The 18,685-nt window shown below is 43.0% G+C and overlaps 1 protein-coding gene across 4 annotated transcripts in view; it reads right to left on the reverse strand.

Moving 5' to 3' along the window:
• Positions 1-4,081: 4,081 nt before the first annotated feature.
• The window catches only part of LOC144136656 (CTD small phosphatase-like protein 2), a 44,690-nt gene continuing 30,086 nt past the window's right edge, over positions 4,082-18,685 (reverse strand). For 3 of the 4 annotated variants that reach the window (XM_077669178.1, XM_077669175.1, XM_077669177.1), the window contains 7 exons: positions 16,309-16,462; positions 15,395-15,506; positions 14,087-14,173; positions 13,845-13,987; positions 11,957-12,083; positions 11,283-11,378; positions 4,799-11,146 (listed from right to left, as the gene is read on the reverse strand). In XM_077669178.1, the coding sequence (XP_077525304.1) occupies positions 11,081-11,146; positions 11,283-11,378; positions 11,957-12,083; positions 13,845-13,987; positions 14,087-14,173; positions 15,395-15,506; positions 16,309-16,462 (785 nt within the window). In that variant the 3' untranslated portion in view covers positions 4,799-11,080. Of the gene's footprint in view, positions 11,147-11,282; positions 11,379-11,956; positions 12,084-13,844; positions 13,988-14,086; positions 14,174-15,394; positions 15,507-16,308; positions 16,463-18,685 lie in introns of all 4 variants that reach the window. The other variant, XM_077669176.1, reaches the window with a different exon arrangement.

An 18,685-nucleotide genomic window follows, 5' to 3' on the forward strand; every position in this document is an offset into this window, starting at 1 on the left:
ATCTGAACAAGTTTAACTGTAGGGTGGCTCACCATAACGGTACTTAGACTATAAACCCAACTGTGAAAGTTGCTTGCGATCTTTATGTTGATGCGTTCATATTATTCAATGCAACCTTTTCGTTCTTCAGCCTCTGATGAAATACAGGTGAAAAAAAATTTTTTCAATGTTGGTTTCTACGCAAGTGAATATCAAATGTTCTTTCAAGATATTTTTGGGTACTCCAGAAAGTCCTAGGACCTACTTGCAATAAAAAAGACAGACTCTGCTTGTAAATATTCAATAGTTCAAAAATAGTGGAGGACTGAGTGACTACAGTGAAAGAAGACATGAATGTGGAGAAAAGTGACGTCAAGTGGTTACGGTAAGCCACTTTTAAGCTGTTCTCAGCCCATACTATAAGGTGTTAAGCTGCAATATTTTGCAAAGATTATCATGATTGGCCGACTTGAGTGTCCATCGCAGGCCAAAGGCCTCTTTTAATGACTTCTAGTATCTCCTGCTTCCTCTAATTATGCTTTGCAATTTCGTAGCTTAAAAGTCAAAGGTCGAGAGGTATTATAAGAAAAACATTCAGATGCATTTGGCCACTTTTTTTTCGCCACATCCCACCTTAGTGAAGCAAGCACAGTAGTGCAACTGCAGTACATAAAGCAAGTGGAGCACAACTGGAGTGCAACATTTGGGTGCTCCTACCATGCTATGCTTTGAACCAATTTAGATTTCCACAGGCTTAATCCTCCACTTGTGCATGGGTGGCAAAACTTCTTCTGAAGCGTGGCGCACAGCAGCTTGCCTTAGGATATCTCATTTGTGCTTTCAATTACCCCTTTCAGATGCCACGTACGCGACCACGTACAAAGCGGATTTGCAGTTTTTTCCGACTGTGTGTTACACCCGGCAGTGATTTCTGTTTCAAACACATTCGGCACTTTTCACATTCTACTGGGGTTCTTTTTATATCGGCTATTGAGCACGGCCAACATTATTCCTCAAAACAGTGAGCATAGCAATTTATAACCCATAACATGTTTTAATTCTAAATTTCTAGAATTATGTGCTCAATAATAATAATAATAATAAAGAAAATTTATTGCATGATCTCTTGAGCACTCGTTTAACAAATCCTGGTGTTCCGAATGTAAAAATTTCCTACCAATTTGATGCTTTGTACACAATTAACAGCTGCTGTTACGTGTCACAAAACTGATAGACAGCTTAGGTGGAAAAAAAATTTCCTGAAATGGCAAGTGTCATCAAAAAGGGTCAAGCGCAGCTGCCACAAAATGCGCCAACAGATTGATGCAGCGTGAATGTGAGCTTCAGTACTTATGGAGCAAACCCATTATTTAGTAGCCAGTATATAGCTAACAGCCAATTGTTTCCTAACCTGTCCAAAATATCAGTGTATCAACCTATATAACAAAAGCATAGCTGTCCTCATCACAACTGAAACTCATTGCACAAAAAAGGCACTCTAAAGAGCAGCCTTGCATTTCTCAAATGTACTGCAAGATGCCTGAATATGTAAACATGCACCAATGTTACTTGAAAAGTACAGCTCTCAGTGGTGGGAGAAAAATGTGCAGAAAGCACATTTTTTTGTTACGCATGATGTGCCTGTACATTATGTGCAACGTGATGCAGCTGAAAAGATACACGACTTCGTGGCCAAACAGGCCAATGCTGCCCATGTCAAATTTGTTCATTTGCCATTACAGCCCTCGAGTGAAGCTTCACAGTTTCTTGCAGCAGTGTTACTTCCCCCAATACAGATAATTGTGGATTTCTCATTTTTGCAGCATTCTTTCAACTCGTACTCATGCCACATGCAATCAAGAAGCAACATTAAATGCCTAATGCCCCACGCTGGCCGCCCCATTAATTTTGGAGCTGTCATGTGTCTAGATTTTGTCATTATGTGCAGTGATGATGGTGATGCATGATAACTAGCTGAAAAATTTCACGTTTATAAGTGGAGTCACAAGCACACAGTGCTGTCAATAATGTTGAAATGTGACTTCAAAGAAAGAAGTTAGTTGGATCGCATTTGACAGGCACTTTCTAGTTACAGATAGCAGCTTTCTGCCAGCCCTCAAAAGAAAAGTACATAAAGAGTTTTATCCTGCCAGTAGTTACTTGTGAGACCAAAACATGGGGGGGCTTTGACAAAAAGCTTGAAAGCAAATTAAGTACAGCGCAGTGGAAAAGAAAATGATGGCATAAGCTTGAGGAACAGAGGGTAACAAGTATTATAGAACAAACGAATTATCCTTGTGGAATCAAGAGGAACAAACAGACCATGGTTGGACGCATAATGCAGCAAACAGATAGCTGATGGTAACAGTTATCTGTTGCAACACAGCAGGGAAACAGTGAATTCCAAGGGGAAACGACATAGCCGAGGCCGACCAAAAGTTGGGTGAAGAGACCTTTGGAATCAAACAGCAGAAAATGTTGGACAAAGAGACACACACAGGATTGGCTCTAACGAATTTTAAAGATAAAGCTTTACTGCTTCCCTCCATAGCTTCTTTGCCATGTGCGCGAGTTTGACCTCGAACCGAGGAGGAACCACATGGCAGCTATGATGTCACTCCGCCGCTGGAGCGCTGGCTTCTGTTTCTATAGGCCGTCGGCGTTCATTTTGTTCATTGGCATTGACAACCTTCTAGGCTCCCATAATTTTGAGGAAAGGAAGGGCGCATAGCTGGCTCCCAGGGTCAGTGGACGCCTCAAGAGGGGGGCCAGGCCAGTTACTGTGCCATTCATTTCCTCAAAACCAATTTCTAAAACATCCAATTTTCTTCCCAAGCAAAGGAAAGGTGCATAGCTGGCCCCCTGGGACAGTGGGCACCTCAGTGGCATTGGCAAGGCTGTGGGTAGCAGAAATGCAGCACTGAAGCTGTAGATCCGTATTCGTTCATTGTGTTCATTGCCATTGGCATCGACAATGTTCTAGACTCCCATGACTTTGAGGAAAGGAAGGCACATAACTGGCTCCCTGGGACAGTGGACACCTCAGTCGCCCTTTAAGGTAGGTGGCAGTGGTGAGAGAGAAACGTGGGCTGCATGCATTAGCGCTGATGTTGTGGGAGACATGCAGCACTGCAGCAATATGCTGCAGCGTTTATTGGGTGACCAACCTCTGGCGGTCAACCATTAATTTAACTGCCAGGGTGGCAGGGTGGGGAAGCTGGCTATCCAATGTGCAGAACGCACTCAACTTTACAGGCGCCAAGCCGCATCTACTTGCCCGATACACCACAGCTTTCGCTCTCTAACCAGGCTCAGCAGTAGTTAAACTGCACCTAATTTTTTTCTTGTCCAAAGAAAGGCATGATAAATATAGCTGACAAAAGGAAAGAAAAAAGCAGCAAAACCAGATAACATTGGCATGAAAGCATCGGCAGCAAAAAGAAGGGCAATTGGAGAGCATTAAACAAGGCTTTCATCCTGTGGTGGACATGATCTACCTGATGATCAAGGTAATGCCGAACATATCTGGCACAAAATGCCGTAATTCGTGGTTGGCAAATTGAAAAGGTAGCCATAATTCCATAAGTTGGCATGTAAGCCAGACTCAAAAGCATCGGTAAAAATGGCTTCAGTTGCAACAAAATAGTTTTCCAGATAATTGAAGGTTAGTTGCTATGTGATAAGAATGTTGTGTCTAATGAAGTTACACACTGTTTTGCGTGAGCAATGGGACACCAGTATGCATTTCTTGGGCGAATGAGCTGAATTACGATGAACAAGGTTGAGTTCGCACATGAGGCACAGCATGGATGGCAATAAAACTTGTAGCATTGGGCATCTAATGTTATTCTTTGCATGTATGTGACACAAGTGCTTACCTCTTACAGAAGCGCCCTCTCTATTACCAGAAAAAACGTGCACCCTCCGTGGTTGCGAAAAAACAAACTGCAACAGCACCTTCCCAAGACAATCACGTCTAGCCTGTTGGGGTATGACAGTTGTGATAAAAGAGAACTTGCTGAAACAATGGGATAACAAAGCAGCTCTAGCACATTGCGGTACTTCGCACTACACTTAGCACACCGAGTAATGTACACATCCAGAACGTTGGCCCCCCTTTATTCTCTCCAAGTATAAAACATGAAATATAGCTAAAAATGACATCTAGAGAATGGTAGTACCAGCTCTTCATTTCCAAACTAGGCTACAGAGATTAGATTACATGGTCTGGCCGTGGCACCTTTGTGTTTGTGAAAGAATGCCCTGCAGAAGCCAAGGAAAGGGAGACATTCAGAGAAAGGGTGATACAAGTGAAGCGCGCACCGATGCCCGCAGCACTGAGTGCAGAAAGTTTACATGTGACATGCTTTGAGAACTGCACAAGACTGGGCAATCATAAAATATGACGCGCCCGTGTTGTGAATCTTTTTTTTTTTTCTTTGAAGACACCGACATAAAGTGGAAGAAGGCATAAAATTAAAACGTGAAGCAAAACACCAATTTAGGAAGGAGCACAGTTCAAGACACACCTGTGCCTTGAAAACAAGTTTGCAACCAGACCCGTCTTCGCACTTGGTAAAAAGAACGAGCAGAACTTTCTGGTTCTCTTCACGAACAAGCAACAACACAAATTTAGTGTGCCAAGCATTTCTGCTGTCTTAAAGTGCCTTTCGACTCTAGCGCTCCGGCCATGCCGCGGAGCCAACGACCACTCTTTGCCTGATTGGTGTGATCAGTACAAACAAAAAGTAAACAGGCTAATGATCCTGCTTTTTCGGTGATCCAGTGTGTAAAGCAGCACTCAAACTTTCCATCTCTGCTCTTTCTTTTCCCCTACTTTTCATACCTCAACTCTCTGTTCAATTGCACATTCTCTCACACTGTTCCAACTACTCAATGGAACAAAATATATATAAGCAGGCACAATACCTTGAAACACACTTGACCCTGCCTGAGACGTGCCCTGTATATGTCACCTGCTGGTCAAGGCTGCAACTTTTCTGGCCAGCAAAGCACACAAATATGGTGATAGTGAGATCCTCTGATAAGCATGCACATTTTAAATATCATAATGGCACTCATAAACATCTTTCATCTCCAGTTCCACTAATATTTATTCCCTGGCTTCCTGGCTTCACCAAAAAGCTCTTTAAACTCTCCCAAGAACCAACAGCAGCAGCACACAGACAACAGCTATGCTCGTAACAATGTGCTGTATATATAGCTAACAAACAACAATCTAAAGAGACAGCCTTTTTGTCAGAGCTACAAAAGCACACATATTTCCTATAATTGGTACACAGTAATGCAATGCACAGTAATAACACACATAATGGTACAGTGGCAACGGGTCAAACTGCTGTGATCACTTTCTTCATTTCTGCACACTACAACCACAACCAGCTGCTACATCACAAATATCCTGAGCCATCAGCCAACCCTGTTTCAGTGCATACCCGATACTTGCTGAAAGATGGGCACGAGTTTTGACAGACAAACACCAGTACATTTTGAAAGCAAGAGCTTCAGTTTTTCTGCATTAGCTGACTATTCTCAGGGCCAGTGAAGAAACAAAGCGCAGATATTTCATGCAATTTAGTGCACTCAAGGTACAGAAACAAAGCCAACTGTTGCTTTGCTAAGGAAAACGAGCATAAATGCATCTCGTTCCTAATTGCTAATTCATTTGCACACAAATTTTGCTCTACAAAAGACATTTGAAATCGCATTTTGTGCACAACACCATGTTTGTTCATGTTGCTTGCCTGTTTTGTTCAAGATAAATGAAGCAGTTCACTGTCTGAAACAATGCACTGCCAAAAGTGTTGAATTTCTCAGCTTAATCATCAAAAATTGCTAGGAAGACATACTTTCCACCACTTGCCCAATACTTTTGATGCATGCCTTAGCCTCTGTACTTGCATAGTGGCACAACTCGTCTCTAAGCAACTGCACACCAACAGTTGAGATGAACCATATTTAACACTATTTCGATTTACCTTGGGTGAACTGTTAAAAAATAAACAAGCTTTGAACCTTGAACTGGGGAAGCACTGTTGCCAGATTTGGTATCGAGCTGAACCCCCTTCGTATTGTCAAGCTGGCATACCCTTAATGCTATGTGCCTGTATAGCAGTTGAACAGCAAAATTTTAAAACAGAATACAAGGTTATATTACAGGTTTTATGAACAGAACATGTCAAGATGGTTCCTGTTGCGCCATCATATGTACCAAAGATGCAACACTTGCGTTCAGTGCTTTGTCCTTGTATTACTAAAGGCTACTGGTGCCATCATTGTTAGGGCAAAGTGCAACATGTGAAAACCATCTTAACCAATAATTAAGTGCCTGCAGCGGCTCAGCAACTATAGCTGTTTTGTGCCCAGCGTAGTTTTATGTTGTTGTGGCTAACAAGAAACTGTGTGGAACATAGCTTTACTGCTTCTCTTGCTGCGTCACTCGTGTAAGCCATCAAAACTCATCCCAATCTTTCAAGCCAGCCAGTTTGCACCACATATCATTCAACATACCAGTCAGTACTAACACAAAATACTTGCATGACATTTTTTCTCAAACCAAGCACATAGCGATGCACTGACTCAGCAACATGCACTGCAGAAACCAATCACAGCAGTAAAATGAAAAAGTATGATTCATTTCTTAATTGGCATATATACCTAAATCATAGCGCAGATGACCTTGCATTTCCATGCATTTTAATGTTCACAGAGATGCCAGTAAACACACCATCAATTCAGCCTGTGTATCCCATATGTCATCCAGCAATGCCCCACAGGTCTAGAAATGTGCTGCCGATTGTTTATTTAGCTCCCTTTCTACACCCTTTAAAAGCCGTTTTAGCATAACACTGATCATCAAGAACTTATCAAATTTGTTCCTTTTTTTTTGCTGTACTTTTATGAAACCATTTGCTACATAAAATTGTTTCTTAAAGTTTACGACTTTGAATAATGAGGGTTTACAGTAAATGTTTGCTAGGCGACATTCACATTAATTTTTTTCATTTTGGTTTCCGTTCTGCAATTTTCGTTCGTCTTCACGCAGAAATTACATACAATGAAGAATTTTGAACTTTTTCTCAATTTCGTTACATCCAGATTTAACTGTATTGGAACTTTTTTTTCAGCAAAATCCACTGTACGTGCTCCTGGATTCTCCTGTAATTGCATGCCATACTGGACAGCGTTTTATTAGCAATGGATAAGGCTTTATGGTAAAAAAGTGCCAATACAACTGTTAACTTTTTCACAAATATGCCACCTGCATTTTGGTCTTGACAATACCGAGAAAAATTTGCTTGCGCGCACAAAAGAAGACTGATCAAACACCCCAGGCATATGGGTAGCGCAGCTTCCTTGATTAATATTTTACTGTGTCCCATACACTAATCGCATCACTCCACGTGCTCCACTAACCACAACTCTGATTAAGCTCTAACTGAAACCATACACCTCGATTTTCATTTCCCAGCCATGCATACATTTAACTTAAAAGCAAATGGTTAGGCAAGGACTGGTAGCACATCACAGCTCACCATCTTTTTATATCCTTAATTTCTTTTTCTCCTTCATTCAAAATGTCAAACACAAATGTGGGCATGTTACAACAGCTCCTGTCATGTTCCAATTAAAAAATAACCAGCACATCTCGGGCTCTACACTGCAATGATCACTTTCACGGACATCCAGAACACACCCATTTGCCAGTGCTGCAAAACTGGCAATGACAAAAAAGATCTGAGGATCAACGAACTTCATTCCACCGCCACACTGAAGCCACACTGCTGCTGAGTGCACACAAGTGCACACATGTGGATTGAGATACAGAATAGTCTCCTTAATGGTCCAGCCGAAACAGTCGTACTGCTGCCTTTCTGCCAACTGCTAGGATTTCTATGTTGTCCCCATTGATGAGAAACGAGAAAAGCAGTCCCGTTGCGAGCGCAGCTCGAAAGCGGACTCGGCATAGAGCCAAACATACCTAGCAATGTTGATGAAATGCTCGGGCAGAAACATGACGACATTCACGAATGCCCTTTCACTGTGACAAGGCACCATGCTGGATGCTGCATCATGTAATTTCTGTCACCAAAACAGATCGCTAGAGAATACAGTCCTGGCTTCGAGGCAGCCAACAAGAGAAAATAAAGATATGAGTCAGGTTGGTAGCAGCAGATCCAAAGCAAATGTGTCCACACAATGCAATGTTTCAATGAAATTGTGCAGTTTAATTAATTAGTGAAACAAAGAACTCTCTGCTACTAATGCTTGCACAACAAATAAAACAAAATGAAAGCAGTCTCTAAACATTTGCACTGTTTTTGTACATGTTTTTGCTGCAGGTACAGTATGTCAGGTTCCAAATGCTTATCATGAGAAAGAATTTGTCTTGTCATTAATAGCACTTTCTTTTTTGGCACATAGGATGTTTCGACTCTAGAAATTTTTCAGCCGGCAGCAAATTTTTGTCTCGAATCGCAGTTTTGGGCACTGTCAGTATAGTGACACAACACACTATGCACTTTGGTGGCATGTCTCATAAATTTCTCTAGACTAAACTCTGACAACAAAAAGGCATACAAACCTAGCTCTACATTTCCTGTTTCCATCGAGGTTCAATGATTGCACCACAGAAAGATAAACTTGCAATACAATAAACTTACAATAAAGCACTCAAGCTGACTATTAGCCTTCCATGGCCATTAAACCAGGAGTAAAATTCATCCCCTTTCTGTCATTTTTTACATGAATTTTTGATTTCTTTTGCTCTTCTCATGATTCTGAACTCTGCTCTCAGAAAGAAATAGCTAGTCTCCGCCCCCATTTTTACAGCTCTATGTCAAAAGGTGTTAAATATGCACAGTCAGACGACATGAATCCAGCCCGAGAATAATGCGCTTCTCACACCAGGCACAAGCTCCACAACACACTAAACAAGTCTGCTATTAACACTGGTGCCATTGCACATGCAACACTGGGCTAAATATAAACAAACAAGGATGGAGAGAAAGAGCAAAAAAAAATAATCTCTTGAAAATAGTAATCACCGGTTACGTATGCTACCTTTCTCAGCCTTGTAACACTGACAAGGGTCTGCAAAAAGGGCCCATCATAAAATTTAGCAAAATTGTACAAACAAACAAAACTCAAGCTGCTCCCAGCACAGCCAACAAAGCACGCTATGCATGAAAACAAAGCGCAAAAAGAAAGCGAAAAGAACTGCTACAGCCAATTCACATCAATTCAACATCGACTGACAAAAAATTCCCTCAGATGCATTCAACATACTAAAAAATTCCTCTAGTTCTCATGGAGAAAGACAGCTCTTAATTTTAGCCTTTAAACAATCAAATCTTGGTGGCAGGCTTCAAAGAAGAAGATACTGTTAAAACATGACCAGCTAATGTGATCGGAAGCTAGAGAGCTAAGCTGCCATTTTTGTATCTGATCTGAACATTAACACTCTGAGAGCTCCTTTTAAAAAACTAAAATACATGATGCAGACAATGCTTACAGGCTGAAGAATAGTGACAACAGAGATCAACGAACCGTGAGCCGCCAGCTAAAAAAAAAAAAAAAAATACACGAACAAGAAAAGAGAACATGCACATAGCACCAAGCTCAAAATAAACATAGATTTACGACTAAATACAAAGATGTCAAGGATTAATGATGCAATCAAAATAATTACTTTAGGCAACAGTGCCGCACATGGACTGCTGGCCAAGTTCCCTCGAAGTGCCGGCTGACGGCGGGTCGACACAACCCTTGCCGTACCAGTACCAGTCAATCTCTAGTGCAAGAACGGCCCCGCGATCCGGCTGGTCAGCATTTATGTTCACACCTGAATGCAAAGCTTGCGTGCATTCTTCTTAGCAAAATCCGAAATTCTCCTCCGTCCTCCTCTACCAGTTGCTGAGATCAATAGAATTCAGTCGAAAACAAGCACAGTGTCTGTGTTCGCTTTTTTTTTTTTAGCCCTGAACTCTTGTTGCACCGTGAGGGGGAGGGGGGGGGGGGCGCAGTTACAAAATACCAGCTTGATCATATGTTAGGTACCCAACTCACAACAGACTGCCACTGAAGTGGAAAACGTGGGCTGCTCCTGAATGCAAACTGTGAGGTACACATCGGAGAGCATCATTGTCTGTACAGCAGCCGCCTTCAAGTGCAAATGAGCAAAGGTGCCTCATGACGCCAATTCTGAAAGGCCCCTTTCAGTTGGAAACTGAGTAACATGTGCCGCTTTTGCAAGCTGCACCAAGGTCAAACGCGCAGAAGCAAACTGTACAACCCTTACTTTTGCCGCAGTCTATTTAAGCAGCCATTATAAATTCAGCCTCACGCACTTAAAGAAACTGTCTTAGCACACCCATTCTATGTTTCTGCACCCCTTTCTAGTGCCAAACTTGTCTTTTCTTAAGCAAGTAATATTGCACTAAAGCCAACAAAAATATGTGCAGCTAAAAATAACAAGTATGCATTGGATAAAAGCCTCGTACTACAAGAGGTTAACGCAAAGTATCCAATAAAACAATAAACACCCAAAATTGCAGACAAACTATGGACAGCTTCTCCTGTCAAAATGAAGAACAATATAATGAAAAGGCACGAACTTCAACAAGGAGAGAAAGAGAGAGGGAACACTCATTCAGTTCATCAATGTTCCGATAGGAAAACTTGTCACCCTCCGGATGAGACAACAAGAGGAAAACAAGTCCTCCTGTGGACTGATGCTCCCTTTCCTCCTCTTGTTCAAGCTTGCACTTCAAAGAACCCCCTTCTTCTCTTCTACCATGAATATTGTGAAGAGAAATGTAATCATGTTCCCAAGCACTCAGCGCCCTCTCAAGACGAGATTATGGAGCATGCATTCAACAGCGGAATCCCCATAAAAGCTATATGTATAGTAGTGAGGCGCCACGATGTAACCAACTGTTGGCATGACAAAAAGTGGCACAAACTACATATTTACAGAACTGCCTGACGATGCTTTCCTGTGTAGCTTTGCTTTTTTTTCTTTTTTCCTCTCTTCCTGGCACGGGTGGGCTGTTGTGCTGTTGAGGTGCGCCAGTTTCACTTAGTCCGGAGGAAGGAAGCTTGCGAGGTGGTACTTGTTGCAGATGTGGGGCCGCACGTCATCCCTCTGAGAAAAAAATGTGCAAGATAGAGCCAAGCTAATGTTATAGCACTTTAAAGTGGTCAAGGTATTTGTTTTTCTATATTTTCTCCCTTTTTTTTAGAACATGCAAAAAACGCGACATCATTCAGGGCTCACTCACCATCGACACCAAGCTCTCGAGAAAGGGCAGAAGCTTCAGGAGTTCCCTGTCGCTCCTGTCCATGAACCATGACTCGATGGGGATGCCATTTTCCAGCTGTAAGGTATGGTGAAGACATAGCTTTAAAATTTAAAAAACTCGACTTGAGAGTTAGTCATTTCTCTCACCAGCAATACCTTCTAGTCAAATGCGAATATGTGAAATTTATCAAGCTCACTTGGCACCATATCACCATAGACTGATCAAATATCTATTAAGTGACAGGTTACTGAGAGCTACATACTCAATAGCTTGTACCCAAAAATAAACAGACAGCCAAGATGTTAGTCCAAAGCTATAAACTGGTCAAAGGATCATCATCATCGGTTCAGCTATGTCGACTGCAAGAAAAATACCTCTCCCACAAGGTTGCGCCAACTGCGGCCACTCTATCCATGCAAATTCTCCCACACCTCAACTCACCACTCGACTCTGCCATACCCTGCTAAGTTTTTCTTCTCTTGAAATCAACTCCGTTGCCCTAACACACCATCGGTTATCCATTCTCCATGTTACATGTCCTGCCCATGCCCATTTCCTCTTCTATTGCTTATCACCTAAAGATGTGTCTCCTTTACTTTCTCTACTCATGCACCCTTTCGCCATGATCCACAACTAGGTGCTTCCCAGCCTACCTGGTAGCCAAATGCTTGCGGTGAGTTGTCGATGATGATAGTCTTGGCAAGGTCTCTGCCCAGGATGGTCAGGTCCTTGATGTAATTTCCACTGACACACACACAGTGCTCCCTGAAGAGCCGAAACCTAAACAAGAGTGAAAGCATGTCACTGTAGCAAACAAGACCAACAGCACAAAAACCTCATGGCACAAATATGCACAAATAGATTCCAAGCTAATGGTTGGCTAAAAAAAAAATGATTAACACCGAGCCTCCTAACATGCACAGAAAACTAATCGCTTTGCAATTTTTCCATACTCTGATTTCGAGGTAATTTGCGATTTGCTCACTCCCGCATCCATCTGTTACCTCACACTTCAGTCTGCACTGATCACACGCATGAAGTACACCCAATTTCGACTCAACAAAGAACAGTTTAGAATTCGCTTCTTGCACTCTCATTAAAGGCCTATCCATATTACGGACAAAATCGTGGATTCCAGGTGCAGATGAAGCCCCATGAGCCCCGGCACCACTGGTCCCGCCTCATCCGTGGACAGTGCAGGCAGCAGCTGCAAGCACACGGTGGACCCCAAAAGCAAACGGTGGAGTGCATAAACTGGAAAATTCTTGAAACCACTAACCTCCGAGTGCTGCCCTGAGCATGCCAACTACATTTATCTGCTGACACAAAAGCGCCCAAACTCTAGTGTGTGCGTGTGCATGTACATGTGTATCTAAAGACAGTACCAGTGATTGACATTATTAGTGGGAGGGAGCGTGCATTTATGAGTTGTACTTCTAGAAATGCAGCAGACTGCTGCCGGAAACTGAGAGGAAAAAATTGGCAGTGGCTTAGCTCGGCTATGCCAGGATATACGTAGCGAAAGCTAAGGCATAGCTTGTTTAGCCTTGGCTAATCTTGATTGCAAGTCCAGATTCGTCTGGTTTTCTGGCTAGTTGTTGTCACGTGGTTGGTCGCGTGGTGCGGTGCGAGCACGGTGGGAATGCGAATTCGTGGCCAATGTAGCTTTCGCTACAAAAGCCACGTGCCTCTTTTGTCTTGCGAAGCCTACGCCGTCTGCAGACGAGGCAGAGCCAGTGATGTCAGGTCACATGGCGCTCTCTTTGCTCCCGGAGTTCGCGATTTTATCTATTGTGTGGATAGGCCTTAAACAATTGCAGCTCTAAGCTCTGAAGAACAAAAAACACAAAAACTGCACATCTGCGTAAGTATCATGCTGCTGTTCAAATCAGATATGTTTGTGGCTGCACAATGTATTTTTTCCGTTCTGTTCTTGCATATATATTTACACATCTCATTCAGTAAACAATTTTGCAGTAACTCGACCGACTGTTCACAATAACCAGGTAGAGAATATTCAGGTATTACATGAATCTCAGCATTAATTGTTTAAAGTACACACTGTAACTATGGTCTTGGTACACATTTCACATCACCTAATTGGCACTTGCTGCCATGTTCAGAGGTGGCAACATTTGTCAAGAATGAAATAAACACATGAGGATAAGGTCTAAGCTACAAGGGCCTTTTATAGAAAAACAAAATGTGCTTACTGGTTCATTCTGCAAGGCTACAAAAAATGCTGGCTGATTTTAGCCCAGTTTAAGGAATCACGAACAGGACTTCTTAAGACATTACTGATGTACAAGCAATACTGTCCAAATGTACTGGAACGAAACAGTGTGAAAACACGAGACTACAGAAAGAAAGAACACAGACACAGTGCTGTGTCTGTGTTCTTCCTTTCTGTAGTCCCGTGTTTTCAAGCTGTTTCATTTCAGTATCATGAATCAACTAGCCCAACAACCGTTCCTTTTGTCCAAATGTGCGAGGCTCATTTTCAATGGCAGACTGCAGGCTTAATGTATCTAAAACACTCACCTGATGAGCTTCCGCTCAGGGTCCAGGAGATTCAGAAGCTTGTCTGCATACACCTTCTTAGAGGCCGTGAAGAGAATGACTTCAAATATCTTGGACACCCGCTCCAAGAACTCGCGAAAGAAAGGGCGTGTCCGAACATAAACCTATCGAGAAGAAACAAAATGAGCATACTGGCTCATCTGACAAAGCTTTTTTCAACAGGCATCGCAGCAGATCATCAAACTGAAAGCAGCTCTCCCTACCTTGTATTCTACATCCTGGAAGGTGACTGGAAAGGTGAAGGTTGCATCTTCCAGTTCCACCAGACTACAGTGCACTAAGGTTTCATCCTGCAATAGAAGTGGTGTAGTTTTAGCACATTTCTACTCATTTATTCTTTCACCACAATTTTTCCCTGTATTCGGTGTGTTACTGTACCTGAAAACAACAAATCCCACCCTAATCCCTGAGCACATCATTCCTCAGATTTCTTGTTGTTGTTGACATCCGATACGAAATGTGATTACTATATTTACTGCGGAATTTGCATATTTTTTTTTCTTTAAATTAAAGCTTCAAAATGGGGGTGTGCAAATTACACAAGATTTTGCGAACACGTGCTTAAATACTTGACAAAGGCCATAACACACTATATACGTGTATGACCCCCCAAGACGTGCAACGTACAACACAATCGCAAAGCTAGCAGTCAGTGATAAAAGTCCATAAAACGATGCCCTCAAGCATGACCCGGCTGACAAGTGGCAAATCAAACAGCAAACGGTCCGGTAGTTTCTGATTCCGGTGCGCGCCGAAGGTTCATCCGGGAATGCGACAGCCAGTGTGAGCGAGCTGGGCAAACAGCGTGCAATTTTAGTTTTTTATTTCTAGAAATTTAACATCCTTTTTTTTTTAAACATAGTATCCTATGGGTGTTGCCATTATTTCTTTCCATTATAATGCTGTTATCTTGTTCATGGCTATTTAGCTAGTGCTGACTCGTCTCCACTTGTGTGATCTCGGGAAGGGGGGGTGGGGGGGCGGGGACGGGGCGTTATCAAGGCAATCTAGGCATGCTGGTTCCGGCGTGCTAGTCTCACACACCCATCCAGAAAAGCCGGTCGTGCTTGCCCCTCACATGCATCAGGTATAACTTCGCTTTGGCCTGGCCTTGGCAGTGATATCTTACTTAGAGCGACGTCCCCTCCCCACTTGCACCTTTCGCAGTTGCACCAATCTTCCCCTGCCTGCTTGCACACTCCCACGTGCATGCTGGTGGTCTGATGCAGCAGAGACCGTAAAATATGCGAGTAAATGTTTTTTTGTATAAACCCGGGTGATCAGTTAGGGATGTGCAAATTACGCGAAGCCGCAAATAACACAAGTAAATATGTTACTTTAATCACATGAACTCTTGTGAAAGCTAGAATCTGGTTATGAATGAAGATCTGCTGGTGCCTCGATGTGCTTGCTCCCTCTGTCCACTTCACTTTGATTAAGCACAGTCACATACGTATGAAACATTATTTCCCCCCAAAAAAATAAAGAGAGAAAAGAAGACACCCCCTCACCAGATCCAACACGAGAGAGAATTCCGGGCTGCTTCGTGTCCTTAATGGCAGGGCAGGACAGCGGGCACGCATTTCGGGAGTTAGTGGGGGCAGGTGCTTGATGAAGTAATAGCTGCGCAGAACATGGAGACCAAGAAACCCACAACAACAGCTGAAGCTCTCATTCCCAGAAAAAAATTAGTAACAACACTACAAATAGTTCTGAGCCTCCACCTTAAGAAAGGAATCGACTGTCAACCAGGCATTTCACAAAAGTGTGGCTTCTTCCGAGTACCAGCCTTTCAAGTCACTCTCTTGAGTCAGTCAAATCTCTGATGCAAGAAGAAGTTTGCCTGCTCATAATTTCACCATGTGACAGGAAACAGCCTTTCACAATCTGCACGAGCGATTGCTCACAGACGGACATAATGACCACGATTTTTTTGCTTTGCTCAGATATCACGCCACTCACTACTGTTTTCAGTGAAAATGGAAATGTCAAAGCTGCTTGCCAGCTGGTGTTAAAATTCACATTAGGTTCCGTTAGTTAGTTCTTCGTTAGTTGTGGAAACTTTTATGTCTGTGCCCCTTTAAAGTACTAGCATTTACAACAATGCATTTAATTACTGCTCTTCAGTATGCTCAGAAACACTTCCTAGTATGACTAAAAGCCCATTCTGCCACTGCTCTTGTAGCAAAGAAAATCGTTAGAGGCTTGAACTGCAGGCCCCCTGTGCTACCGCAGCTTGCAAACTTGACGCCCCGGTTCACATGGCATTATCTCATCACCATCTTGTGCTCGTGCCAGAGGAGTTTTCACTCCTTTATAACGTCTCTCTGCGACTAGCCATGAGGCATACTCACTCAGATTTGAGGAAGTAAAATGTACTGTTCTCTCTAGGGAAGAAGTTTATGCAATAAGTGATTAGGCTCACGGGTCAAAAGTGTCCCAGTCTTCGGCCACCTTGGCATCTTCAGCCGTAGCACACTCGGTGCTGTACACCCCGGTTGTTGGCTCCACATAAGGACACTCAGCATTGACGTCGGACTTGAGGTCAACCAGCTGGTCCAGGTCACAAGACTGCAGCTCTGAGGTAATCATTCACAAACAGCAATGCAATGCTATTTACCAGGTGTCATGCAGGCTTCAATATGTGTGTAACTTCTACTCGAGAGAGACATCGCAAAAAAGCAAAAAAGAAAAGAGAGAAATAGAGGAGATGGAAAGAATGTGTTATGGAATCTCAATAATGCATTCCTGCAATAATACGAATGTGTACATGACCGAGGTCAACCAAGAACTGCCGGCACTCTGTGCATTCTAATGCCCTTACACATGCGCACACCACATTAGAACAAAGCAGCTTAGTTATATGTTCGACATGTGACAGGAAACACTTTGAAATGTCGAACCTACGCGTAGTGGAAAGTGAGCAGTCTGGAAACAACCAGATTACGAGACTGAATCAAGAGCAATAACGCTTTTTTTGCAGATCTGTAATGTCATTTCTCAATAACTGTTAAAACTGCAATAGCTCAAAAAATGATTTACCATAAGTGCTTAATAGAACTTTTAACTGTGTCTACAGTGATAGACTACCTTTCAGGATATTGAATGTGTAACCATTGCCAAAAACAGAGTGTAGGCCGGGGCAATGAGGACAAATTAAAGTTAGCCCGTATTGACAGATTATTGCATTTAAACAACAAAGATGCTACTGCAACTGAAGTGGAGCTGTTATGAGCTAGAAAAAGGCTAGAAAGCGAAGTACATGTGCTGCCACCACTGACTGATTAGACAATTGTAAACAGCGGTGTGCTCTGACACAGTATTTTGAGTATGGATCCCAGAGGCTAGGCTATAGTATCACCATTCGCCTCAGAATGGTGATCAAGGAGTCATTTCTGGTGTAGACGCCATGCGCTTGAATTAAGTGGCGCGAAAGTCTTTAAATGCAATTTTCTCACCATTAATATCACAAAAACCCGAGTATAATACTTTTTTTTTTTTTTCACAGATTTTAGCATTTCAAATTTCTGCCTCACATCGTATGCGGATGCAAACAATTTTCAACCCAAATTGACAGTTCCAGTCTCGTTTTTACTCAGTGCTATCATCATCAGGCTTCCAGCGAGGGGAGGTGCTATCTAGAGGTGGCGTTGGCTGTTCCGATGGTTTTGACTATGGCGCCATTTTACCGCGCTTACCTCGCGATGACCATGATATCGCAAGCAGGATGATAGCACCTCACATGATGTCAGGACAGCGAAAGCAGTACTTGGCTATTTTTAAAGAGAAAGTAGTCGTAGCTGCTGAATACATTAGCACCGCGTCAAGCACTGCTATATGGACTAGATCAGGTAGAGAGAACGTGCAGTTATCGCTGCTGGACAATTTAAATGGGCCTATCCAGCTCGCTCTGCAGTTGAATTATGGACGCTTGGGGCCAGCATTCTTGAGGAGCTCGTCGGATGTGCTTTCAAGAAATGCGGGATATCGAATGCACTCAACGATGCCGAAGTAGAGTTTTTATGGAAAGATATCTCTGACAAGTGTTTGGGCTTGTTGGTTTAAGTTCATCTTGAAAACAGCGCAGAAGGCTGGGCGAGAAAGATAAAAAGATATGCGCTCGTGCTGTTTGTCTCATCCTGTCTCATCCTAGTTGCGCCTCGCACTGCGCACATGCACAGACCAGCTGGTCTGTGCATGTGCGCAGTGCGAGACGCAACTAGGCATGAGCTCAGAGCCCAGATCTGTACATGCCAGAGATTGGTTCACGTGCTGTTGCCCCATACACACGCTGAAAGTGGCACACCGGTTTACAACAATCGGAACAGTGTGTGGTTGCTGCGAGTGTTTTGGCAAATGTGGGCTATTCTTTCCTCCACGCCGTGAAATTCTCTGATCATGCGTGTCAACACCAGGCACATGGAGGTGACAGCCCCTTTAACAATGCCTGAAGCAGGGTGACGCTGGACACGCATGTCGGGCAATGCACGGTATGCAAACCTCGCGAGTGTCCATCGATTTACTGATTCAAGTGAGAATAGCCATGCAAATAAATGGTTCCGGTGAGCTTTTCTCACTTGCATTATAAGCAGATGAAAACCTTTTTCTCGTTTCTGCTATCCCCGAGTTACACCTAGTATTCGTGTTCACAAAGTGAGCGGACGGGCTTACGCCTTCTCAATGCGAGCAGTCTTAATAGTCTCGGCAGAGTCTTTTTTTGTCACCTAAGCTAACCTACTAAAATCTGTGTTTGGGCTAGTTGGCTCATACTTGAATTAGAAGGGGGAAGATTCTGTGTGATC

The sequence above is a fragment of the Amblyomma americanum genome, chromosome 6 (assembly GCF_052857255.1).
Source record: "Amblyomma americanum isolate KBUSLIRL-KWMA chromosome 6, ASM5285725v1, whole genome shotgun sequence".
In the NCBI taxonomy this organism is placed as follows: domain Eukaryota; kingdom Metazoa; phylum Arthropoda; class Arachnida; order Ixodida; family Ixodidae; genus Amblyomma; species Amblyomma americanum.